Genomic DNA, 26811 nt, shown 5'->3' on the forward strand with positions numbered 1-26811 from the left:
CACTTTGGTGCTTCTCCACACATGGCTTGGACTGGCACATCTTCAAGGCTGGGCTTGGCATTGTTGATGGCCAGGAGTCTCAAGGAGGCAAGGGCAGGGCTCTGGGCAGTGGCTGCTTTTCTACCCATGGGGGCCCTGGCCTAGGCTGCGGGCCTCATGTTGCTCACTGAGGTCCAGTCTGTGGGCCGAAGCCTCTTGCCCCAGAGGCAGAGCAGGATTCTGCTGCCCAGAACAGCTTCCCTTGCTGGGTGGAGGCTGCCCTCGTCCCCTTCTCCCAGGCTTATGAGCTTAGTCACAGTTCAGGTCTCGATCCGCCCTAGGCGGGACAACGTACAGGTGCCTGAGATGGGCCCCTCCTCGTGGGAGCAGCCGCAACCCGGGCACCCCTTCCTGGCTTTGCTATCGTTTCACCCCAGGGTGGAAGCTGTGGGCCCCTGAGGGCTTAGACACAAGCTCCTAGGGGCTACGTTGGCAGGCACTGGAGGTGCCTGCCAACAACTCTTTGGGGTAGATTTGACAGAGAGGAGTGGGCCAAAGTCACCTAGCAAATTTCTATGGCTCGTGGTGGGGGGGCTTGACCCCATGTCTCCATGCCCCCCCTCCTCTCCTCCCCCCTCTACCTCAGCAAGTGGACATTTGGCATCACAAGGCGACAGGCTCACCTGCAGGCAAGGTGGCTCTTTCGAAGCCCAAGCAGCTCGTGGCACAGCAGCTCCCAGGCTGGGGGAGGAAAACCCCTGGGTGATGGGCCAGGGGGACAAAATACTGCCATGCTGCCTTGGAAGTGCCACCTGGCCGTCTCCTTCCAGGGGAGTGCCTAGCGGTCCAAGTGCCCAAGCAGGCAGCTGCAAACAAGGCAATGCCTCATCTCCCCCCTGCGCTCACCCACCTCTGCTTTGGCTCGGGGCGTGGCCTTTGCCAAGCAGCATGCTGGCTCCCAGCCCAGCAAAGAGGGCAAGTGCCCCGCCTTCCTACTTCCCAAGTTGTACCAAGCCTTTCCCTCCACTTCTTCAAGGCTTTTCTCTTTTTTTAGTAGCCATAATGCCAAAAATGCTTTTTGAAAAAGAAAGGCAAGACAATTTTGCCTTTGATAAAGCAAAGAAGTCATACTTTGTGCAAAACATAATAGCAACGTGACACATTTCTGGCTTCACAGCAACAGTTTACCTGCAGGACCTACCAGTTTGGCAGCCGCCTTCAGCCCAGAACAGGGAAAGGAGTGTGCAACGGCCCAAGGGCTGTGTTGCGGGTGTGCATGCACCACTTCGAATGTGCATGCTTGAGCTGCGAGGACTGGAAAGTCAGCATTTTTGCCCACACTCACTCCGGAGGTAGAGAACACAGGTGTGCAGCATTTTGGGAGAGAATTTCTCTCTCCCCTCTCCCCCAGGGTCAAACAATACTGTTCTTGAAAACTAGTGGCCAGAGTTGTAAAATGGCCATAACATTGGAAGGCCTGTGGTGGATCAGCATGAAGCCCCTCCTTCATTCAGAATGAAGCTCCTGAATTTGGCTCCCTAGCAGGGGTCCCATAGCTGCTCGTGTTTCCTAGGGACCAGCAGGGGAATCTCAGCAGCCTCCAATCCTGCAGCCACTGCAGTCTGACCCACCGGGAAGCTGCCTGGTCCCCTTGTGACACAGCTGAGCTCATGTCCCCTGCGCCATTTCAGGCAGCCCACTCCAGACTTCCACCATGCAGAGCATTTCCTAGGGTGCATCCTGCGTATCCTGTATTTCATGGGGTGATCCTGCAGGCCATGATAATGTGGGAGGGAGAAGGCCAATGCGCTTTGCTCTGCTTCTCTCTCGCTGTCTGGCTCAGCAACCCCCAACAACAGACCCTTTCCTCCTCTGGGAGCTGCCCAGGACATGGATCATTTTGACCGCCTTTATTTGCACGTTGACGATATGGTTAGGGTGCTTCTGCCTCACATTTTGGCAAGGATGAAGTTCCCTTTGGAGAGGGGCACTTAGCGCGATTCAGCTGTACCATTTCTGGCTCTGATTCAACTCAGGCTGATTCCAGCCAAGCTAGCAAGTGACAACCTGTTGCCAGTTTTTTAGCATTCATCCTGCCTATAAACATCTAACAAATCCCCTAAAATGCAGCTGGTACATTTCTCCTTGACACTCATGACTTCTTCCCATGAGCTTTGTTCCCTGAACAGATGAAATTGAGGGCACGGAGCAGCTTTGGAAAGGTGAGAAAGGGAACCTGATCTCCCAACCAAACTGGCTCACTCTGCGGAAAAGCTCTGTAATGGGAGAATCCTGTCTTTTTGCAGCGCAGCGTGACTCCCTTCTGCACACACATCAATGCGTTTATCAACTCCAATAAAATCCATAATGGAAGGCAAGCTGCTCCTGGAAGCAGCCTGCCCCAGACTCACGCAGGTGCGTCTCCAACAAAGCAGCAAGTGCAAGCAAGGCAAGGCAAGGCCCCATTTTATTGCAGAATGCTTAGCCCTGGCTGCCGCTCCCATGCCCCCCCCCATTCATTTTATGACGTGCACCACAGATCAGACCACTTCCCCATGATCAGCTGAATGCTCCCCCTTCAGAATTAAAAAACTGGCCCACCCCCAGGTATCATTTCCCAGAGGGGGGGCGAGGGACTCAATAGGGGACTGACTGGATTAGCAGAGGATAATCTCCCAGTTTTGCTATCTATGAAAAATTCTCTGAAAGCACTTGCATTTTACAGCAACCTCTTGACCTGCCAGATTTATATGCAGAAAGAAATGCGTTGGCTTTAGCAGTTGCTTCGGGCTCCCCAGCTGCTTCCTGAGCGACTGATGGGCCTGGGCAGAACTGGGGGATGGGGCAGCTGTGCCATCCAAGAGGGAGGGGTAGGATATTCCTGCAGGTGCCTTGAGGACCAGAAAGGGATCCTTGCCTTCCTGGCATCACATGCTCTTCAACTCCACCCCAGGGGCTTCCTCATCGCTGTCTGGAGCCATGGGATCCAGAGGGAGCACGCGAAGCGAGTCGTACTTGGGGGGTGGGGTGCCAGGCTCAGAGCCAGCCCCTTGAACAGCCGGGGCTCCATTGCCAGGGCCCCCAGCTACTGCCCCCTTCTCCTCCTCCTCGCAGAAGCCCAGGTTGGTGTAGGCCTCGGTTTTCTCACAGACAGACGGGAGGGCATCCGGGGGCCTCAGGGCCGGCTTCCACTTCAGCCCCTTGCCCCAGCCGATCAGCTTCAGGACGGTGATCCAGACGAAGTCGATGAGAATCTCCCCAAACTCAATGAGGCACAGGACGGAGCCCCCCATCCAGAAGCCGAACTGGCCGCCCAGGCTGGAGAGAAGCCAGACGATCTGCAGTAGGGAGAGAGGCCGGGGTGAGGGCCAGTGCGCCCAGGGCTGCCCCAGATCAGGGACTCGGGGATTGGCGTCAGGGCTTGGCCAAACTCTCCTCGCCAGAGAGGGAGGGCCTGTGCTGGGGTCTTCCTTGCTCCTATGTTCCTGCAAAAGGCCAACGTGGACGTGGGGATCGTAAGCCAACCCAGCTACTGAAGGCAAAGCCAGACTTCCAATTTAAAATGTTGAATTTCAGGTACTGAAAATGGACCATTTCTCCTCAGTTACAAGGAGCTTTCAGCTGTTGCCTGGAATTTCCCCACAGCTTGCCAACCAACTGAGCCACCGCGTTGCCTCTGGTCGGCCTCTCCTGCTTTTCCCAGATGCTGACGCTTGTTCCCTCTGCATGCAGAGCAGGGTTCGCTGCTAAGCCTGAGCAGGGTGCCTGCCCTCCGCCCACCCACACCCACGCCTCTGGGCAGAGAGTGACACATTCCGCCTCAGAGGGCCCCCCCGCCGTGGTGCTGCTCATCGCTGTGTATCAATGAACTCCAACCTCCCTTGTGGGAGAGAAGCCTTCCTAGAACCGAGGACCGGCCATCTCACCATCTCTGGGCCAAAAGTGCCACTTACAGTTGTAGCTGCTGACTCTGAGATGGTGCGGTAGTTGTACTCCTGGAAATAGATGTTGAGCTTGATGATTCCGTTTCTGCGGCAGAGAAGGAAAGAACAGTCGGTGACAAATGTGCGACAATACCCTCCTTTGTTTCTTCCACACCTTTTCTAACAGCTTGTGGTTTTCAGCTTGGGCTGGGTGTGTCACAGAACAACAGAATCGTAAGAGTTTGAAGGTACCTTAAAGGACCTCTGTGCAAGGGCTGCTCCAGCATCTCACAGAGGACCATCCAGTCTCTAGCTGGCCCTTTAGCAAGGAACTCATGACTTCGTGTGGGAGCCACTGGCTGAGAGCTCATACAGCCAGGAGGTTCCTCTGAACATCTTAGCCTGAACCTCCTTCTGTGTGGTTCTGGTTCTGCCACCCAGGGCAACAGAGAGTAAGTTCACTCCCTCCTCTGTATGATAATGCCTTGGATTTCTGAAGAATGCTATCATATCTTGCCCCCAGTCTTTTGCAGGATGAACGTACCCATGGAGTCCTGGGTGCTGTCTGAGCCTGGTTGTTGGCTTGCAGATGTTTCATTACCCGACTGGGTAACATCATCAGTGCTGGGTAATGAGACGTCTGCAAGCCAACAACCAGGCTCAGACAGCACCCAGGACTCCACAGTTCAATCCTGAGCTAGAGATTCTCTTCTGTTGGAGCATACCCATGACATATCCACAGGGCGAACCAATTACTTCCCATAACCTGGATTCTATGATCTGTAAAAGTGCAACTCAAAATAGTGTCTGCCCTTCTAGCACCTCCATCACACTGATGGCTTGTGGTTGAGGATGGCAGCCGGAGCCTTTCATGTGGTCTATTGTTGAACCGGCTGTCTCCCATCCTATGCTCATGCCTTTCACTTTTCCTAAACAGGTGCCAAGCCTTACATGATGGTTATGTCCCATCCAGTCAGTGCTGACCACACAGATTTTCTCCAGGGTGACCTATCCCCGACCTGGTCCTTCAGGTCTTTCAATGGTGAGAACTGACCCTGTTCAGTTCCTTCCTACTTATTTTGGCCCACTACTCAAGCCTGTCTAGATCTTTCTGAATCTTCTCCTTCATTGAAAGGTTTATCTACCTCTCCCAGCAATGTATCCTCTGCAGACTTTTTAAGTGTCCCCTCTCCTCCCTTAGTCAAGACCTTGATTAAAATGTTGGATGGCATAGAGCCCTGTGGCCATCCCCTTGAGACTTCTCTCCAGGCTGGTGGGATCATGGGGTACAGTCATTCAGCCAAGGGTGAATAGGTCCAACAGCATCATCTAGTCTATATCACTTTTTGAAGGAGACTATCGCGAGGCACTCTGCTGAAGGCCTTGCTGAGGTCCAGGTACACTGTCTACTGCATTCCTCTGATCTACTAAGCTGGTTAACTCTATTGAAGAAGGAGTTCAGCTTAGTCTGGCACAAATCGTGACCAACCCATGCTGGCTCCCATTACCTACAGCAGGCCTATCCAAGTGCTTGCAAGGATGCTGCCTGATCATCCCATCTGAGGACCCTGCCCAGGATTGCTGTCATCTCCAGGTGTGACTTTTCCCTGTGCAACTAACTCCTTCTTGCTACCTCCCTGTGTTTTTTATTGCCCAGCAAAACCTCCCACCTGGTAGGTCCCTCACTTTAGCTTGTATACCCAAATGTCTGAAAAGGAGTCCTGCCACACAACCGTAAGCCAGTTGGGGTGCAATGGCTGTTTTTTTTTCCCACTTAGACTGGCAAACAAGAGACAGAATAGCCCTAGTGAGCTCTGTGGAGCCTCCTAATCAGTGTGGAACAAAGATTGGCCTGGGAGAACTTTAGGCTGTTCCCCCCCAGATTGTGAACAGGCAGCCAAGTTCCTCACCAGAAGGGCAGGCTGTGCCGTCCTCTGAAGTTCTTTGGCAGGAGGGGGCACTCTGTCAGAGCTGTTCAGAAGAGACTCCTGGTGCCTGTTTCTGCTGGAGCTGTCCCCAGGAGGACCGCACCAGCCGAGCTGTTCCACAAGGCTTCCTCCACCATGAGATGCTTGGGGGATGCAGCCCACTTACCAGGGTAAGGGAGCAAGGCCACTGCAAGCGGAAGGAATTGGCTGAAGGGGGCACCGAAGGGTCACACTATCTGGGAGAGCCCATTCACAATCAGTGGGGTGCGGGAGTGGCGGCAGGGCTGCTACCAGGCCTTGGTGTCCTTGCCTCTGTCCCACTCCAAGGGGCTGAGTGACACCCCAGCCAGCAGGTTGGAAGATCAGGCTGGGCAGCTCAAGCCTTGGAAGCAAAGGGGGCTCCAGTCTGCCCCTGCCAGAACCCACCCCCCCACCGCTTCCAAGCAGAGATCAGGAAGATCTCAAGAGAGGAAAATCTTGTCAGCCTCCCAGGTAGACCAGACAGGAAACATGGCAAGATGAGCTAATCCTACTTTATTGTGAGGCTACATTAACAGAATCTTGCAAATCTGAAAATACGAATCTCCCGCCATCTCTTTTTACTAAGTTAGGGCAGATCTTTCCTAAATTTCTTTTTCTGCCTGTTATGCAGCTGCGGGCTCCACTCCTTTTTTCTGATCATTCCCTAGGCAGCATCTCTTCCCTCGCCTCCCAAGGTCATTCCCACATGCCATTACAGATCTAGCCAGGTTTGAGCACTGGGCTGAAATAAACAGGATGGTACTTAACAGGGACGTATGTAAAGTTCTGCACCAGAAGGCGAGACCAATGACAAAACTGGTTTCAGGAAAGCTCACGAGAGGAGGAAGACCAGAAAAATACATAGTGGCAGTATTCTGCTTATTTCTGGCAAAAAGGGAAAGGTGTTTGGTCACTGTGGTGACTGGGAACAGCTGCAGGATTCAGCTCTCTTCTGAGATGGCAGATCGGGTCCTCTTTGTAGAGACACCAAGGCGTGAGCCGTTGGGACAGGCAAGGAAGGGGACCGGCTAGGCTTGCTTACTCTTCCCTGGGTCCCCATTGTCCCACAAATGTGGGGGCTCTGAAAGGGAGCAGGAGGAGACCCCCATTCGCCTTCCAATGGATGTTTCCCTCCTCTTTGAACACTCAGGGCCCGCTGAACGACGGTGGTGGCTCAAAGCCTCTCAGTCAGCTTCAGAAGAGAGCAAAGGGTGGACCCGAGTCTCCCCTACATGGCCAACTTCTCTCCGACCACCACATGGTCCCAGTGTGGGTGGCTGCCCCTTCCAGCCTTTTGCTCCCCCCCGGGGGGGCTGCCACCTGCCACCTCTGCCTCAAAAAGGAACATGCATTACTCACCTGTCAAGGGTCACCTTGGTTGATGTGTCTCTTTCATAAGATAAAATATGGAAAATCCAGTCCTAGGAAGAGGAAAAAAAGTGACCCGAGCAGGGCGCTGCAGGAGAGGGACGCTCTTGTTCAGACCAAGCCTGGGGGAGGGGGAGTTTTGTTCTCAAGAAGCACCCTTCATCCGCCACTCTTGGCCCATGCAGGGGCTGCCCAGCCAGCAAGCTGAGATGGCCCTGGTGGGCACCAGGGCACCTGGACCCCCCGGAAGCTAGCGGATCAAGAGAGTGGGTCTGCTGATCTGCAGACCCTTCCTGCAGAGCTGTCCCATCTGCAGTAGCCTGATGGTGCTGGGGCAGGGAGGCCGCAAGGCTCTTTCCCAGTCCTGCGATGTGCCATGTGCTCCTGGATGGGGAGGCTCTGCGCTCGGGTGGTGGAGGCATCATTAAGCCTTGCTGGTCCTATACCCATATGAGCACTTCCAAAAGAAGCCGTTTAAAATATACCTGGTACCCTTTTTGTTTCCCACTGGCTTTTAGAATTTAAACTGTTTAATACTGGGCCCCTGAATCACAGAAGGGGCCCCTGTGGGTGTCACTCAGCCCCCCTCGGGGAGTGTCAAAATGGCTGTCCAGCTGATGCCCGAAGGCGTCCAGCTAAAGGGAGCTCACCACTTCTCCAGGAGGCATCCAGCTGTCAGAGCTCAACCGTCAGGGAGTTTCTGGGTTCCCTTTGCTTGTCCTCGGGCAGCTGCCTCTGAGGAAACTTGCTTGCCCAGCCCTTGGGGAGGGCACACCAAGGAGCTGGCCTCGGGCACTACTCACCTCTGACGCTTCTGAGGGCCAGTCCGCCATGGAGATGGTCATCTTGTACTGGGTGTTGCTGAGGACAAGACGACGGGTCAGGGCCATCCCCGCAGCCCCTTGGCCCCCAGGCTCCACTGGACCAGCCCTCTGCACTTACTTGCAGGTCTCCTTGCAGGACTTGATGCAAGCCTGCCGATGCTCCTGGCTCATGCGCAGAGTGGAGTAGCAATGTGCTGTGGGTGGGAAAAAGGCCCATCTCACCACAACAGCTTACTGGGTTTGCCCTCTGCTGAGGTGCGGCTAACCTGAGCAGCATAAATGTTATCTTTAATTTTGAATGAGAAATACCCCAAACCAAAGTTTCAGCTAAGTTTTCAGATGTGATTCCCACCGCATCTTTTTCTGTTCAGAGCATCCCTGAGCTCTAGGAAAGGGACCCTGGTTGGCACTAGTCACACTTATGTCCGGAGAGCCGGGTCGCGTCCAGAGGCCTCATGGGGCACAGGCCTGCAGCTCCCCAGCCTTGCTGGGCCACCCCTCTGGGGGACAGCTCGGGGGCAGCTCCCAAGTCGTGGTCATGGGGCCATTCCCTCCATTTTCTCACCCCAGTCTGGGTAATCCTCGTTGTTACAGTAATGCGCTCCTTCGGGCAATGGGTACGAGTAGTGGGCACACTGGCAGAGCTTCACCATCTTAGCTTGAAAGCAGGAGCGCAGGCAGGCCTGGGAGAGGAGAGGAGAGGAGAGGGGTCCTGCTCGCCACGTGTGTCCCAACAGTAGGGCCCGGCTCTGGCTGCTGAGCGCTACCACAGAGCCCTCGCCAGATCTTAGCCAAGTTCCCCCAAGAGGCCTCAACAGAGGGGCCACAAAGGGCCCTTGGGAAGGGAACCATCTCTGCCCCTCCCAGGCTGGCCCAGAGAAGGGCCCTGTGCCATGGGCAGCAGCACTATTCACCTGGATTGAGTACGTGGTTTTGTACCGGCTTCTCGAGGAGCCCATTTTGCTGCCAGGGAGGGTACAGTTGGCACAGGGCTCCATCTCCTCGGCCTGTGGAGAAGAGGACAATGTCAGAGAACCCACCTTAGCACCTCTCCCTAGATCTGGAGAACAGAGGCCCCTTTAAACCATGCTGGCCCCTCAAGGGCCCCTTGTGTGGGGCCGGGCTGGAGGGCAGAGAGGTGGCCTGAGGCGAGAGCAGGCAGGACCCCCTTTCTTCTGGCAAAGACCTCCGCCGGCCTTGATCTCTCCCCAGCCACAAACAGTGGCTCCTTCAGAGGTCTGAGCTGGTCTCTTGCAGAAATTGGGCCAAGGGCCATAGCAAGTTGCCCGCCGGTGTTCCCCCCATTTTCCGGAGAGCCCAGCCAGAAAGGGGGCCCCATCCATTGAGGATGGAGGCTGCCAGCGCAGACATGCATGGCTACCCCGCTCTTCCTGCGTGACAGATTTTTCTAAGGAAAAGCACAAAGGCTTATAAATAGAGTAGGTGCTTGTGCAATGGAAGGCTTATCTGGAACCACCCAGCAACCAGGAAGAAAGGGGCCACCCCAGCCCCACCACGCACCCACACTTGAGGAAGCCTCACTGCTCCCTTGCAAGGACTGGGCAGCTCAATGGAGCTCTGAGACCAGGCAGTTTCGGAAGCAGGTTGGGGCAGAAGCCAAGTGGCCTGAAGCCCTCTGGCTCCCCATTTTCCCCTTTCGGATGGAGGTCTGCCTGGAAGTGCCAGACCCCCTTGAGGTCTCCCATGGGCTTGGCATCCGTTCCTCTGCCAGAGATTTAATGGGGGTTTATCCTGCTGAAAAGAGGGGGGCTGGGACAGGGCGTAGCAGCTGGACCTGGAGCTGGCCAGGGCCCCGCCGGTGCGCCTTTCAAAGCCATTTTAGAGCACCATGTATTATTTTTCCTTTTAAAGTGATTTACAGAGGAAGATTGGGTACAGCTGTTTAAATCGTGGCCTGGGGAATGAGAAGATCGTGTGTGGGGGTGGGGAATCGGGGTGGCCAGGCTACATTCCTTCTAACCAGCTCCGTGGAACACACTGGACAGGACTTCTTCCGGGCTCACCCGCCCTTGCCCGGAAGACTCAAGAGGGCTCAGCTTTCAAGAGGCTGCAGCTGCTCCGCAACTTTGAGGAGTGGATCCAGATGTGGTGAAGTGCTTGCTCAGAGCACTTGCACGGCCCTTCCTCTCACATAGCAGGATGGTGGGAATGGTGCAAAGCCAGGAGGAAAGCAGAGGAGTGGAGAGGAGGGCTGGCCTCTCCTTCATAATGGGGTGAACAGATCTTGCAGCCCAAAGCTCCCCTTGACGAAATCATACACTCGGGCACTCCAGACTTCTCCACGCCTCGCTTGGCCGGTCAGCAGGCGCCGTCCACACGCCATTCCCCAAGCTCAGCTCCTGCAGCAGCGGGTTCCAGGGTGGCTCAGTTCTTGAAACGAAAGCTGGGCAAAGGGTGAGCAGATGCTTTTATGAACCAAGCACAGGGGTGGGTGGAGCAGCTGAGAGCAGGCCCTCTGTTTTCCAGGCCGGCCAGCACATTGGACAAGGCTGTGTCTCTGTGCTTGCCCCCCTCCCACAGCATCCAAAAGCCCCCTGATGCATCCAGAGCCAAGGCTGGTCCTTCTTCCTCCAGAGACCGCAGCTTCCATATTTCCCAAGCAGGCAGTGGGGGACGTCAGTCGTTCTCGGAGCTGGGGCCCAGCGTGTCACGTTCAGCAGACGGGCCCCCTGAATCCCGCCCTCATTGTTGCTGCTGCTTTCCAGGAGGGCTTCAGATACAGACAACCCATCAGACTCCAGAAAGCAGGACGGCTCCCAGCGCACGCCTCCCGCTTCATTAGGGTGCCGACTCCCATGTCGGGGAGCTGCTCAGTCTTTAAACCAGGGCTCAGAGGGGGGAGAGGCTTGGGCCTGTGAGTCACACCTGGTGGCCTCTTCAGTGTGGGCGGATCAAATCCTATCGGGGGGGGGCATTCATTGAAAGCAGGCCAGGCCAGCGGGGGACAGCAAGGAAGGGTGCCCCCCATCCCAGCTGCACCCCCTTTCTTGATGGGAAGGAGACTCTTCAGGCCCAGTCTCCACCCGCAAGGCCAGGGGAGCCCTGGTCATAAAGACCAGTGAGGGGGTCTGTCAGCAAGGTACTCTCCCTTTGCAACCTCTGTCAGCACCGCAGGATCAACATCCCAAAGCGCCCATCCTTTGGCTGTACTGCAGACTGGAGTCCCCTAGCTACTTGAAAGAGGGACCCTCTCCCAGAAAACCAGGGACCCCGATCGGCGAACCCCATCACCTGAGAAGCAGGGTAGTCCTCGTACAGGTTCCTGACAGGAACATCTGACCCGTTGGTGGTGCAGTCACTGTAGGGAGAGCCCAGCCGCTCAAGTTCATCCTGGGAAGAAAGGCCCCAAGGCGGGCAGCGGTTGCATCTGGCGTCCAGTGCGGACAACATTCCCCCAGAACTAGGGTTCCCTGTGTTGAGGTTTTCCTACTAACAGATTAAGACTGCTATATGTGCCTAATCATTTTGGCCGGGTTAAAAGGTTGTATTAGATTGTCTCCTCTCACGTGCTTCATGCAAAATAGCATGGGGGGAGGAAACCTGCCCGGACTTGTTCTTACTTCCTCTTTTTTTTTCTCTGCCAGCAATGTAGGCAAGCAAGGCTTGCTCCAAAGGGAGCTAAGTCCTTTAAATATGTTTTGTTTTTGTTTTGCTTTCTGTAAATAAATTATTTTTATAGAAATGCTTGGTGTGTGACTTTTTTGACCTCTCCTGGGCTAAAGGCTTTCCCAGCATCTGCCAACAGGTTATGTGCCCAGTAAACAACCCAGTAAAACCCAGAGAGAAAAGAGAGATCAACTCCACACCTCATGCACAATTTAAAGGCAGGTAGCAAAGACCTGTGAAGATTTTCTTTGGAGCCACCTGGAGATTTTCCAGCAACTGCCGGTCTGCAGGACTTAGAAGCTAGCTGAGGTGACTTGCAAAAGAAGGAAGAAGCCATGGCTACCTCCCAGCCCTCAGCGATGCCTCTGGAGCGCCTATCAGAGACCAACTATTTGAATTGGGCCCTGAAGATGGAGATGTATCTTCGCAGAGAGAATCTTTGGCTGCCAATTGGTGAGCAAACCCCCCCAAAATCCCAGTGCTGAATGGCTGAGACAGGATGAGCGGGCTAGAGCCACCATTATCTTGGGAGTTGAGGACAATCAGCTAGTCCACGTGCGAGGCATGCAGTCTGCAAAGCAACTTTGGGACGCTTTGAGAGACTTATATGTAAAGGCAACAGCAGGGAGTAAAGTTACTCTGACGAAAAAGCTGTACAGAGCCTACCTTGCAGAAGGAGATAGCCTTCCTGAGCACCTGCATGATATTCAGCAGCTGTTTGTTGAGTTGCAGGAGAGAGGAATGGAATTTACACCTCTCACAAAATCATATATCCTCCTGTCCTCACTAAATGAAACGTGGGACACGCTGATTTGTACCCTGGAGGCTATGCCTGAAGCAGACCTCACCCCATCGTATGTTACACAGCGCTTACTTGCTGAATGGGAGAAGAGAGAGGAAAGATCCCCCCCCCATCTCTTCTGGAAAGCTGCAATACCAGAAAATGAGGGAAAAGAAGGGAAAGGAACCTGAGGCCACAGTGCTAGCCAGCCAGCGATGCTTCACTTGTGGTTCAGCTGGACATTTACAAAGAGACTGTGCCATGAGACCCAAGAGTAGAAAGACAGAGAAGAAAAACACAAGGGCAACACAGAAGAAGGCTCTTCAGACAACCCAGATTGCACAGGTTGCTGAGAAGGGTAATTCTGATGTATGGGTGTTAGATTCTGGGGCCAGTTGTCATTTATGTAATTGTAAAAGCTCTTTTGTGTCACTGTCTAAAACTGAAAGACAAAGTGTATCTTTGGCTGATGGGTCTGTGACCAAAATTATGGGGCAAGGTGACTTGTATTTATCCTGCTTAGGAGAAACTGTAAAAGGTGTGTTGTATGTGCCAAATTTACAATCAAACCTTTTATCTGTGGCACAATTGGCTGCAACAGGGTATATCATAACATTTAAGAAAAATGGTTGTGAGATACATAAAAATGGAAAATTGTGTGCTACTGGTATGTTAAAAGACTCCTTGTACATTGTGCAAAATGCAAGGAAGCCAAGCTGCAAGGCTGCAGTTGGCAACACTCCATATCATGACCAATGTGTACACCTGATGCACAGGAGATTTGGTCATGCTAATTTCAAGTATATAGCACAAATGCCACAGCTGTGTGCTGACCTAAAGATAAAACCCTGTGATAAATACTTAGACTGTGTAGTTTGCAAAGAGTGCAAAACACTAAAAGCTCCTGTGAGTAAGCACAGTGACAGAGTTACAACTAGACCTTTGGAAATTGTACACTCTGATATTATTGGTCCTTTTGCTCCAAGTCTTGGACAAGCAAGGTATGCAATGACCATCATTGATGATTTCTCAAGATACACATTTATCTACATCTTAAAACATAAAGATGAGGCATTTGAGAAAGTTAAAAGTTTTGTGACATGGGCAAATGGAAAATTCCCTAGGCCTGCATCTGCACTCCAATGTGATAGAGGAGGAGAATACCTTTCTCACAAATTCAAAAGGTTCCTAGTGGAAAAGGGGATAGAACAAATTCTTTCTAACCCTTACACCCCTCAGCAAAATGGTGTTGCTGAAAGAAAGGGCAGAACCTTGCAAAATGCGATGGAATGCATGTTAAAAGATTCACGATTATGTTTTAAGTTCTGGGGAGAGGCCATATCTACTGCCACTTATGTACAGAACAGGTTGTATAACTCTGTGATTCAGGACACTCCATTCCATTTGTTTTATGGTGTGAAACCAAAGGTAAACCATCTTAGAGTGTTTGGTAGCACTGCATGGGTTCACATTCCAAAACTGCAGAGAAGGAAAGGAGGCCCCACAACAAAGAAAGCCATCTTTGTTGGCTATGAACAAAGCCAAAGGAGCTACAGGTTCATAATGGGAGAGAAATTAATAATTAGCAAAAGCTCTTCTTTTGCTGAACAAAACGGGGAGATTAAATTCTAGCTCTCCAGTTGAACTGACCACCACAAGAGAACAGCAAGGACTTGCTGATGGTGATCTTTTGCCTGATGAGGACGTTAAACCAGAAAAGCAAACTGAAGATCTGTCTGATGAGATAGATGCTTCTCAGGAAAGTGATAGGAGTCAAAATTTAAGCCCTGTATTACCTCGCAGATCTCAGAGGAGTAATAAAGGCGTTCCTCCATCACGTTTTCAGGCTGAAACAGTAAAGGCTTTTCACATATTTGCAGAACCTGAGTCTTTAGAACAAATGAATGCTTTACCACCTGAGATTGCACAAAATTGGCATTCTGCCATGCAACAGGAATTAGCATCCTTGAAAGAAAATAAAACATGGAAACCGGTAAATCTACCTCCCAATGAACGCTGTCTGGGTTGTAGGTGGGTTTTCAAACTGAAAAGGGATGCTGATGGCAAAATCCAAAAATATAAAGCAAGGTTGGTTGCAAAAGGGTTCACTCAAAGGAAAGATTTAGACTTTGACAAGACTTTTGCACCAGTTACTAAAGGTGAATCAATTAGATTACTGTTAAAAGTTGCTGCACTCAAGGGAATGTCAGTTAACCACTATGACATTCAAACTGCATTTCTCTATGGTGATTTAGACCACAGATTATACATGCAGCAACCCCCTGGCTATGAAAAAGGGGAGAATCTAGTCTGTGAACTGCAGAAGTCAGTCTATGGGTTAAAACAAGCTGCTAGATCCTGGAACCAAAAAGTAGATGAAAAACTGCAGAATTTTGGTTTTGAAAAAGGAAAAGCAGATCCCTGTGTATATATGAAGAAGGACAAACAAGGCTGTATGTATCTGTGCATTTATGTTGATGATTTGCTGCTATTCACATCAACAGAAAAACAAAGGCTTGATTTTGAAGCCTGCATGAAAAGCCATTTCACATTAAAAAGCCTTGGAATTATAATAACCTAGGTTTGAAAAAAACACAGGAAGAAAAATGGTAACTTTCTGTTAAACCAAAGGGGAGATAATGGTAATGTGAATGGAAAGACATATAAAGGTGTCAGAGAAGATTGGTTATGCATCTTAATCTGTAGTGTAAAAAGGGGAGTGTTAAGGTTTCCCTACTAACAGATTAAGCTACTATTATACCTAATCATTTGGCCGGGTGAAAGGTTGCAAGTGATTGTCTCCTCTCACGTGCTTCATGCAAAATAGCATGGGGGGAGGAAACCTGCCCGGACTTGTTCTTACTTCCTCTTTTTTTTTTCTCTGCCGGCAATGTAGGCAAGCAAGGCTTGCTCCAAAGGGAGCTAAGTCCTTTAAATATGTTTTGTTTTTGTTTTGCTTTCTGTAAATAAATTATTTTTATAGAAATGCTTGGTGTGTGACTTTTTTGACCTCTCCTGGGCTAAAGGCTTTCCCAGCATCTGCCAACACCCTGTCCCCATTTGCATCTCCAGAGAGTGCAGATCGTGCAAAGGCCAAGGGGATTCTCAGAAATCCCGCACACCCACAGCAAGGAGAGGGAAGCAATCCCTCTGATGCGTGACCCTGGAGGAGGATCCCTCCAGACAGGGGCCATTCCCTTCCCCCTGACCCCCAGCTCCTAGCTGGGAAGTTTCAGCAAACTAATGGTCGGAATTCAAGTCTTCCTGGATGGGCCCCCTTCCCATTCAAGTGGTCAGCCATTCCAGAGTCAGCCTGGAGCGGCCTACTTACCACCAGGATTCCAATGGAGGTCTCGGTCTTTGACATGGCATAGATGCCCTGATCCTTTAGGAAGGGAAAGCTCCTTTGCTCATGCAGCATCAGGCGGGCTCCAGCCGTGGAGGTGAGGAAGGGGACGTAGTCGTTCTGGCTGATGTCCAGGATCAGCTTCAGCCCTGCAGAGGCAAAGCCTGGTGGTCAGCGGGGGGCCGGGGTGTCCTGGGAGAGGATGGGGGTGCTGTGGCAGCAGCCCAGCCTGTCTTCTTTCTGGAGGCATTTTCTGGGCTTGTCTTTGCAGCCCAGGTGATCCACTGGGTGCCCGTGCCAAAAGGGCTGGGGATGTCAGCTGCCCTACCACACCTGGGGAGGGGCAGTCACAGACAGGCCTGGGGGGAAAGGCATGCCATGCCCAGCCAACAGGCCCGGCCAACGCATCTGGGCCAGCAACAGACGCTTCCTTGGCTGCGGGCCTCCCCTGCTCCGGTTCAGGACTTGGGATGGGGCTTGGTGTCGAAGCCCACACAAATTCAGCCTGGATGAGCAATGCCAACCGAATGTTCGTTTCCCTCGTTGCCTCCAGATTTACAAACAAGGCTTCTCATCACCACTGTGCTGCAGGACTCTGAGGCCCTTTTTCGCTTTCTCGGGACCAAACATGCTTTGGAGCAGGGGGCCCTTCTGCCCAGGCCAAGCCCCTTGGGAGCTGAAGAGCCTCCCTGCCAGCTCCACCCAGCCCTCCTGCCTCCAGCCAGAACCCAGCCAGGCCTTGGGGCCCTTCCTCAAGTGCTGCCAGGTCCCGGGGCTCTCCCACGCAGCCATGTACTCACCAAACTCTGCCCCCGGATTGGAGGAGATGAGGGGCTCTTTCTCGACCCCCCAGTTGAAGACGTAGCAGTTGCCGTGGTCTGGGTGGTAGAGGTGGGTGAAGTTTCTGAGGGAAGCCAAGCAGAAGAGGTTATTCCCGGTGGAGGGTCACGGGGTCCACGCACATGTCAGACTGGCTGGACTGGCCCTTCCCAAACCGGGGTGTGTGTGTGTGTAAATCATCGATCTGGTGCTACACAGCCAGCACAAAGCCCTTGGTGTCTTTCAGGGAAACCCTCCATTGAAGCCTGAGCTGTCCTGACAAATTAGAAGAGAGAGATCAATCAAGCTCAGTGGTTCCTTCTAATGTGGCCTCCCAGGGAAGTGTGTACTCGCACATTGGCCACATTCTCACAACACAGGAGCCCTAAACTATTAACATGAAGGTGCCTCTTGGCTGCATCCAAATGGGACAGCCAGCAAACTGCTTGCCTGATGTTTACATTGAAACAGGCTGTCCTCCTTCCCACTCAGGGTGAGCAAGAAAATGACTTGCTAATAGCCGGTTTCCGCCATGCTTAGCGCCCCTCGGAGTCACACGCGTCCTGCCTTTGGGGGAGGCTCTGAGCGATAAAGAGTCAGGCATCGGCAGTGCGCTTGGCTTAACTGAGACTTGTGTGTGAACTGTTATGTCTGAACCTACGCACCATGCCTAATGTGTCAGAACCATGTCTTTTAAAAAAACATCACCACCACCACCACCTTCCAGGCAGACAGAGAGCTCCAGAAGAACCTGCTCTGCAGAGGCTCTCCTGTTGCACGTTCAGTTTCTCTGCAACTGCCCAGCCTGCCTCACAGGGTTGTTGCTATGCTGAGAAAAGGAGGGAGCATATAACTCTAATAGATTCACTAGTAAAGAGAATACGCCGTCCTGTGGCTCAAAGCTCATTTTCCAGAAAAAGAAATGTGCCTCAAGCGGGCCTGGACAGCTTCACGCACAACGGCCTTTCTGGCCAGAGACCTCCCAAGTGGCTGGACAAGGCTTGTGGGTCTCCAGGAGGCGAAGCGGGGGATGCTGCCGGAGCCCTCGGGCAGCTTGCGGGAACGCGCATCTGGAAGGCACGGGCGCGTCAGCCACTGGCCCCTTGCAGATGGTGGGCTGAGTGCAAACCAACGCAAGGGGCTTGCTAATGGAAGGCGGTGTGGTGAGACGTGGGGGGAGTCTGGCTTTCAGCTGAAAAGCCAGGCAGACTTGGGGCAGGGGGTCAGCTGCCTCTCCCCCAACGGGAGTGTAAAATGTCACCCCAAAGCCTTGTCCGGCCTGGAAGAGAGCCCCCCGCCCCGCTGCGTGCAGGAGGGAAGCCCTCGGGGCTGTTGCCTCCCTGCCTCATCTCTTTTGGCTTCAGCCAGGCTGGTCTGAGGTTCTCCAGATCTGGGACCGAAGCTTTTGTGAAATCTTGCTTCAGCACGCGGGATCTTACGTTTCTGGAAGGCAATCCACCCTGGCAGTTGCAGAGCTGGGCTGGGCGAGAAAGGGGATTAGGCCACCTCACAGCCAGAGGGAACTGGGGGAAGACCAAGACGCGCCTTGCCCCTCCCTGCACATCCCCGCCCTGGGCTTGGAGCACGGCTTGCGTCACCAAAGGGAGCGTCTCTGCAGGCCACACGCGCCCATTGGGGCTTGAGGCTGCCACCCCATTTGGCAGAGCCAAGCACACTCACTTCCTGTTGCGTTGTTAATGCAACCCTCTGGCATCTTGCTGTGATTCCTCCCCTACGACTGAGACCTGCGCAGGGGTCAGTTCAGAATCCGCAGGGCAGGAGCAAGAAATCTGCTTGTGGCCACTCAGAAAGTGAGGCCAAATGCAGCTCTCCCTGGGAAACGTGGGCACTGGATTTCTGTCTTTTTCTTGGTTTACCCTAGGCCGATTTTCATATCGTGGTTTATTCCACAGGCCACAGAATGTGGGTTCACATATCACACTAAGCCCCCACAAGGCTCTGCCATTAAACAAGGAACTGAGCAAGATTCTCAGCTAATTCTCCTGCGCACACACCTGTGATTGCACGGCTCAGCTCCATACAGACATGCCAGGATCATGTCCTCTGCTTGATAGCCCATCTCAATCCTTTTGCTCACTGGCACCTTGGACAAGATGCTGGTAGACTGCAGGATGTACCACTCAGTCACTGCCTGGGCTGCGCTGGTGAACTTCCGGAAGAAGCAGGTGGAGCTGAGGTGTGTGCACTGAGGATGCAACCAAAAGGGAAGGGGGAACATGCTTGGAAAGAAAGTCTAGGAGCTATGAGGAGGTGTTGCCCTTTTCAGGGCAAGTGAAGGTATGTAACAGCTTGCTGGTGGGCTGGCCCAGAAGTAAGGAGCTCTTTCCAGCTGGCAGAGCAAGTGACCTGGTGGGGCTTCTGCTATGACTCCAAAAAGGACCCTCCAGGTGGCCCATTTACCAGCAGGGCTGCCAGAGGAATTTGAAGCCAGAACAAGCACAGTAGCTCAGAGCTTCCAGGACCAACCTGTGTGTGAGCCATGCAGGTGTGCCACGTGGCAGGGCTGGGGGAAGGGGCATAGGCCTGCCTAGGAGCAGGGGATGGGTTCCTCACCTGGGGGGCACAGAGGAAATCCTTCTCCTCTCCTGCTTACCAGTTTCAGAGCCAGCTTGTACCTTCTCCCTTCCAGGTTGCCAAAAGAGGAGGAGTTGTGAAGGTCAAGAGAGCCATTCCCAAGAATGTCAAGGATGACTGGATGAGATCCATCACTCTCGTCAATCATCACCAAGGGGATCTGGTTCCAGAGCTGCAAGTTGAGCTTCTCACTAACATTTGCTGCAGAGGTAACAGATGCATTCTCCTGGAGAGGTTGCAGGATCCTTTCAAGGGCTGCCTCAATGAGGTCATCCAAATCCTTCAGGAAGGGCTTCACCTTGGAATACCTAAGACATACCCCAAAGAAAATTCATGCCAGGTTTGGTCATCAAAGATGGAAAATGCAAAGAGGATCTTACGCACCAGCCCACACATCCCCAAATAATAACTGTCACTAGGCCAGGCAGGAAGCCGAACCAAGGGACACGTCAAAATCCTAAGATGCCTGCCTCCTTCCCCCTTAACAGAGAGAGGCTCACTATTTCTGAGCTTCTCTAGCATCTGCCAGCTAAGCTGTCAGTATCTCCAGCACAATACTTTCTCTCCTGAGTTAAGGTCAACCGAGAGCCTGGTTCTTGCCAGAGGTGCCAACTGGTCCTAGAATCCGTGGCCTCTGGGCCAAATTAAGCTTCAATAGGGCCTTCCAGAAGGAAATGTGGAGAAAACTTTGTGAGATTTCGAGCCCTCTGTCAAAGTAACTGGCTTGGCCTTATAGCTCATGGGCAGCCTAGGTGAAATCCCATCAGCTAAGGACCTCAGATGGTAACAGCAGTACCAGCTGCAGCTGATGGTCCTTGAATCCTGGAATTGTCCAGAGTACAGAGGCCCTCTGTATTCTGATACTAGTCTGGATTCCTGCAGAGGGAACTCACCGGAAAGGACTTGCATTGCAGATGGTAACAGCGGGGAACGTCATGGTCTTGAAGCCTATGGCCAGAGAGGCTGTGACGTTATAGGACAGGTAGGTGTTGATGAGGATTCCCCACTGCCAAAACACCAGCGAAGCAAAGAGCAGAGTCAGGAAGAACCAGATCAGCTTCTTCTTTGGACCCTCACAAATGATGCGCTTGGGCCCGTGGGTGTTAGTGTTGTCGCAGTACCAGACCAGCAGCTCCTGATAGGTGTATCCAGGGCCCTTCTGGAGGCGGTGCAGAGCCTTCACGAAGTACTTCTTCAGAGTCATTTGAGAAGCTTTTGCAGAACAACAGAAAAGGTGTGTGAGAGAAATGGAATAAGAACCTGGATTTTTTTTTAAACATGCACAATTTCTCATAGGTTGGAATAAGTAACAGCTTAAGAATAAGAAGCAACAGTGGAGCCAGTGGCAGGCAGGGATGGTGGTACCACTCACATCTCAGATGTTGCTACACCAATGCCCAGAATATGGGGAATAAACAGGGAGAACTTGGAATCCTAACATGGGAGAACAGATATCGTGTCATGGGCATCACTGGGACTTGGTGGCATGATATTCCCAGCAGATATTGGGATGGTTGAAATTTCCCCTTATAATTACTGTGTGCCTCTTTGAGAGTCTGGTCATTTAACACAGAAAGGCCTTACCTGTATGTTCTACCTGTCCAGGCAGTTTCTAATAAGCTCCTACAACAATACCCTGTACTTTTCTCTCTCCTTTTGTTGGTACACAGAACTGTCAGCAGGATTTCCATGCTCTGATTAGTGAATTTCTGTACAAGTGTGTTTTTATTTTACATAGAGTGTAGCATTTTCCCCTTTTCTTCTGAGTAAGTTGTAGCCTTCCAGGGCTACAAGCCAACAAATTCCCATCCTCTTTTGTTGACAGCTCCGTTGTCAAAAGGTGGAAGAAGGAACAAGGGGTTCTGCTGGACCTAATCTTTACCAACAGGGAAGAATTGGGAAGAGAAGTGAAGGTGACTAAAACTTTGGGAGAAAGGGACCATGTTATCCTGGAGTTCATGATATGAAGAGGAGGAGGAATAGAGAAGAGCCAGACTTCTATGCTGGATTCCAGAAAAGTGACTTTGGATGAATTTGGATGGAAGGCTGGTTAGATCTGGTGGCTTGAAAACCTGAGGAGAAAAGGTGTCTGTGACAGATGGGAAATCCTGCAAGTGGAAATCCTAAAGACACAATCACAAACAACTCCAGCAGAAAGGAAAACAGGAGACATCAACAGCCCAGTGTGGATAAACAGCAGCTTCCCCAAATGCCAAAAAGGTATATGGGAAATGGGAAAGGCAAAGCTCAGAAGGAGCTGGCTTGCAAGAAGTGCCCAAAGGACAACAGGGCCTTTTTCAGGATGTCAGGACCAAAGGAAAGGCATGGAGTGGTATTGCTGTTCTAGGGAGAAAGGGGCTAACTGGGCAGGTGAGAACTTCTTTTGGTCTCCTCTCCAAAGGGGAAGGAAATCCAGCTCAGGAGAGACAAGGAAAGGGGAAAAAAGCATTTAGCTAATTTGAACAGATCCAGGTCTCCAATTCCAAATAGGTTGCATCCCAGGAACTGAAGGAACCCGTCGAGAAGAGCCAGAATGCAAACTCTGGAAATTTCAGCAGTCTCAGAAGGCCCTGGAGAACCAATTTTGCCCTCACCTCCAAAACAAGAGGAGGACCCCAAGAACCAGAGGCCTCTCTGCTCGATATCTATACTGGGCACAGTTCTCAAACAGTCTTTTCAACAGCATCTTGGTGAGCACTTGGATAGAAATGCAGTTAAGAGAAGGCAGAAGAGATTCTTCATGAACAAACTGTGCCAGACTACCCTCCTTTCCTCCCTTGGTAAAGGGAATGCAGTAGACATCATATACCTGGGCCTCAGGAGGCCTTCACCAGAGTGCCTCGGGGTAGTCCCCTTCAAAAAGTGGTGAAATACAGGATAGACCATGGGTGTCCAACCCTTTGGCTTCCCTGGGCCACACTGAGTGAAGAGGGATTGTCTTGGGCCACACATAAAATATATAGTTAATGTATATAAGTAATAAAACTTCATTTATTTATTTTTATATTTTTTATTATAAAAGTTAAAAAAAGAGGGCACTTAAAACTAGCGGGATATTTGACCTTGTTTTTGTGAAACTAATGCATCTGTGCCTGGTTCAATGAAAGTGGTTGCAATTCTCAGTGAGTTCTCAAGGTGCTTATCAGAAATTTTAATTCTAATTTTACTCTTTGGGTGATTCATCCTTGAAAATAGTTGCTTAGAAATGTACGTGCTGCCAAAAAGCGATGTCATGAATAAGGCGTGACTGTGAAGCGAGGGATATTTTTCTCTGGGAAGATAGGGCTTATGAAAGTCCAGTAGAGAGACATGATCACATTTTTCTTTGAGCTGAATGTCTGATCGCAACTCTGTGCGTTCCCTTTGAAAATCCAGAGGTAATGTAGTTATGTCGACTGAAAATGGAGTCGAAAATATACCACAATATTGATGATTTTTCCAGAAATCTTGAAACCTGTTCTCAAATTCCTGCATCAAACCGAAAAGCAAGGCTGCATATTTCTCGCTGTTCACAGGACTGTGTTTAGCCAACATATAAAAATGTATTAAAATTATTTTCCATAACTTGAGCTTGCCATACTTTAAGTTTCATTTCAAACTCTGTTACGGTTTGAAACATTGCAGTGATAAGTTGGTTTTCACCTTGAAGACGCATGTTTAACTCATTTAAATGAGCGGTCACATCCACCGAAAACGCTAAATCTGTGAGCCATTTTTCATCTTCAAGTTCTGGCACAAATTTTCTTTGTGGGCCGCACTACTAGCTGTTCAGGGCCACATGAGGCCTGCGGGCCACGGGTTAGACACGCCTGGACTAGATGATGCTGTTAGAGCTATTTGCCCCTGGTGGAATGACTGCACCCCGAGAGTCTGCTTCAGCCTGGAGGGAAGTCTCAAGGGGAGGGCTCTGTGCTGTCCGGTGTTTTCATCAAGGGCTTGAATGAGGGAGTTGACAGGACGCTTATCAAACTTGCAAATGATGCAAAGCAGAATGGGTGGTTAATACTTCGGATGAATGACAAAAGATCCAGAAAAATCTAGATCGGCCTGAGCAGCGGGATGAAATGAATGGGATGGAACACAACAAGGAGAAATGTAAAATTCAGCATCTGAACAGGAAAAATGTGAAGCACACATGTAGGATGGTTTGGCAATAGCCCCTGTGAAAGGGGTCTGGGTGTCCTTGTCCATTACAAGTTAAACATGAGCCAACAATGTGATGTGGCTGCTAAAAAGGCAAATAAGCAGGAACACAGAGTTCAGATCATAGGAAGTAATGGTTTCACTCCACCGTGTCTTCCTTGGTCACATCCTGTTTGGAGTCCTGTGTCCAGTTCTGAGCAGCTCAAAAAGGACAGCAACAAACTGCAGTGAGTTCTGAGGAAGGCTACCAAGATGGCAAAGGGTCCTGAAACCAGGCATTGGGAGGAATGGTTAAAAGACATGGGCATGGTCTCATGCCCAGACTCAACCATAGTTTCAACTGGGAAAGGGTGAGCATCCGAAACCAAGCCAAATCCAAAAACGCCAGAGAATTCCTGGAAGCCTGGCACTCAGACCAAGCAGCCATCAACAGACACACAGAGGTAAACAACATTTACATACCACTCAGAAGGGACAGCAGAAAAGCCAAAAGACCAGGACACTCCCTGGCCAGCAATCAACACCCAGATAGGCAAAAATCAGCACTGGGATTAACACCATATGAACCATCAAACAGCACAATACACCCCAGTCAAGGAACTATTAACTCAGGCAATCAACCAAGCAGCAAACAACAGCCCAATCAAAGGACTCCCAAGGAGAGAACAACGCCCCCACCAACACAAGCAGGGCAAGCCACAGTATATAAACTGAGAGCAAGGCCCACTCCCTCTTTGCACTGAAGATGTTGCCTAGTTTGGCAATGAAACATCTGCAAGAAAACAACAAGGCTGAGAGAGCACCAAGGACTCCATGGGCATGATCATCCTGCAAAGGTTGAGAGCAAGCTATGATAGCAGGGTCCAGAAATCCAAAGTGTTAACATAGAGAGGAATGGTCTGTCATTCTGAAAGACAAGACCAGAACTGGTGGGTTGAAACTGCAGGAAAGTAGATCCAGGTTATATACTAGGGGGAATCTCCTGACTGCGTGAGCTGGGTGAATTCTTCATTGGTGCTCCTCAAGCCAACTGGATAGCTCTCTGTCCAAAATGTTTTAGCAGCAAACAGTTGGAAGGATCTCAAAGTCCAACCACCACCTCGATGATTTTAGGGCTTCTCTGTTCCAGCACCTGCTTCATGCTGACTCACAACCACTTCAGGTTAGTGTGATGCAAAAAGAGCGATGGAGAGTAGTCAAGAGGGAAAAGATCCATTCAGTCCATGGCCCAGAGTTTCCCAGGACCCTCCACACTGGCCTCACCGAAATGGTTCAGCTTCTCGGGGACTGCCCATACTCCATGGATGGAGAGGGAGGACTCTCTGGATTGTCACCTTCAGAAACCCCATGCTCTGGCCAGCCCTGAACTTAGATGACACCACACGACTCACTTCTCCCTTCCTGGCTTCCTGCAGAGCTTCCCTTGGTCCTGGCATGATCTTGCCTCCAGCTTGTTGGTGCCATCCTAGCCACAAGGGCAACGCACAGTCTGACCTGCAAGAGCCAGGCCCGTATTGTCAGTGCTGGCCTCGTGGCAGCTTCCACAAAAGGCCCAGGATCCATGTCTGCAGAGGAGTGTGGCACGTGTGATCAGGTAGGCTCCCAGGCAACTCCCTCACGATGATAACCCCCACCCCCGCCTCCCGGTTTAATGTTGACCTAAAGCAACACTATGGTGATGCGAGGGCTGGACTCAAGGAATATGTTGAAGAAACGGATCTAAGGTGAGGGAAGCCCCCTCCCCTTCTGGAACAGGAGGACCTTTCCTGGGGACCCAAGGAAGATTCCCGCAGAGATGAGAGTCAACAGCAGGGTTGGGACGCAGGCTGCTTTTCTAATTATTTTGTCTTTCAAAGGACATTTTGTCTTGTTGAGCGAAGCCGAGGCAGAGCCTGAAGCCTGGCCCTGGTCTCTTCACGTACGCCTTGTCATCCTCTTGCAAGGCGAGGACACGCACTTCTGAATCTCTCCATCCTGCATGGAATTTCAAACTGAGACAGAAGAGGACCCTGCCTTTTGCGGGATGCCTCTGAGGAAGGAGGCACAGATGCACCGGAGTACCTCCGATATGGTGGACGACAGGCTGGAATCTCACCCTTGCAGGCCAGAGAGGGCTCCCAGGCAGCTGTTTCACCCAATGCTCAAACACCAGAAGTTCAAGCATTTCCTCAGGACACAGATTCTTTGAGCACGGAAAGGGCCCACCTGGCAACCTAGATCTGCACTCGTGCCACCCTGGTTGGACTTTTATAGTCAGAGACTGTTTACAATCCTGGGAAAAAGGTTTTGAAATGTGCAGCCTATGCTGAAGGTCATGTCATTGTACTCAGCTTTCCAATTAAGGGCCACAGGCTGCCCCATAGACCCCTCCAGGTGGATGGGACCTTAAGCCATTGATCCCCAGCCCCAACAACTACCTGTCCTACTGAAAGCTTCCCCTGTTGAATTGCTTGTAACCCTAGAAAGAAAAAGGTCCGAAGCATTCGAGGCGACTCTGCCTTCCTCAAAGCAGTTGTTCCACAATGTGCCCCGTGGAGAGTAAAGAACAGGTCCCGATGTTTTCTAAGGGGCCATCACTCCCATGCTTGAAATACTGTATGCTACCTGGCCCCTCAAGGCTAAACAAGTCTCTCCTGGAACCCACTTCCCAATCCCCTGATCACCCTCACAATCCTGCTCTGAACCAGTTCCAGTTCCAGAGTCCTTCTTTATGGGCTGCAGGACCCAGAACTGGATTCAAAGTGGGTTTGACGGATGCAGGACACACGGACATGCTGGCAAAGAGGAGACTGAAAAGGCAGCTCTCTTTGTTTACCTGAAAGGGTGTCCCACAGAAAAGAGTCATTCCAGAGGGCAGTGCAAGGAGTTATGGATTTAAGTTACATGAAGGTGGATTCCTTTGAACTGCTCATAAATCCAGAAGCACACTGGCAAAGGAGCCAATTTCCCAGAGAGGGTCGGCATCTCTTCACCGAGGCGGCGGGGAGGGCAGTTTGTCCAAGCAGAAGCCAGAGGGCCACCTGTCTGGGACGGTCTCACTCGCAGCTTAAATGGCCCCTTTCATCGGTGCTTTGTAAGCTATACTTTTATTGATGCAGTTTAAAATTACATGAACATTTTTTAATTTATTAGACTTTTTATCCCACTGACTACCAAATTCATAATAAAAGCATAAAAGCAATCATACTATAACGACTACAATCTCTCATAATGAAATGCCTGTTGAAAAAGATAAGCTCTAAAGGTCAATTCAGCAGGGAGCACACTCTGAAGTGGGACAGTTACAGAAAAACCCAGCCTGAGCCACCATGCGACAAACCTGCAGGAAGTGTAGGCAAAGTTCAGGAGGACCAGGACCAGCACTGTGTTCTCTCCCAAGCCTTCTGGAGCTCCCCAAATAATAACCAGCACTTGGTGTCTTGTCTGAAACAGCACAAGGGACAAATGTGGTTCTTCC

The 26811-nt window shown here is 51.3% G+C and overlaps 1 protein-coding gene and 1 long non-coding RNA gene across 2 annotated transcripts; one reads left to right on the forward strand and one right to left on the reverse strand.

Moving 5' to 3' along the window:
* Positions 1-2648: 2648 nt before the first annotated feature.
* On the reverse strand, positions 2649-20415 carry SCNN1B (sodium channel epithelial 1 subunit beta). The gene is made up of 13 exons (XM_063314660.1): positions 20105-20415; positions 19231-19519; positions 18632-18822; positions 16598-16701; positions 15783-15946; positions 11296-11394; positions 8958-9050; positions 8609-8726; positions 8162-8237; positions 8023-8080; positions 7211-7272; positions 3933-4008; positions 2649-3317 (listed from the first exon to the last, which is right to left on the reverse strand). Exons 1-13 carry the CDS (start codon positions 20413-20415, stop codon positions 2907-2909), a joined length of 2052 nt encoding a protein of 683 aa, XP_063170730.1. The 3' UTR covers positions 2649-2906.
* On the forward strand, positions 18773-20488 carry LOC134505122 (uncharacterized). Its single transcript, XR_010068708.1, has 2 exons — positions 18773-18914; positions 19267-20488. It is a non-coding gene; the product is annotated as an uncharacterized LOC134505122 (long non-coding RNA).
* The last annotated feature ends 6323 nt before the right edge of the window (positions 20489-26811 follow it).

This window comes from Candoia aspera, chromosome 14 (assembly GCF_035149785.1).
Source record: "Candoia aspera isolate rCanAsp1 chromosome 14, rCanAsp1.hap2, whole genome shotgun sequence".
Taxonomy (NCBI): Eukaryota; Metazoa; Chordata; class Lepidosauria; order Squamata; family Boidae; genus Candoia; species Candoia aspera.

Excerpts from the sequence above, each read along its gene's own strand:
- SCNN1B (XM_063314660.1), bottom strand. The coding sequence starts at position 20,415 with ATGACTCTGAAGAAGTACTTCGTGAAGGCTCTGCACCGCCTCCAGAAG. Across the intron at positions 16,702-18,631 it reads GCTGAGCCGTGCAATCACAG|AAACTTCACCCACCTCTACC; the intron begins GTGTGTGCGCAG and ends GGCTTCCCTCAG. Across the intron at positions 9,051-11,295 it reads AGGACTACCCTGCTTCTCAG|GCCGAGGAGATGGAGCCCTG; the intron begins GTGATGGGGTTC and ends TCTTCTCCACAG.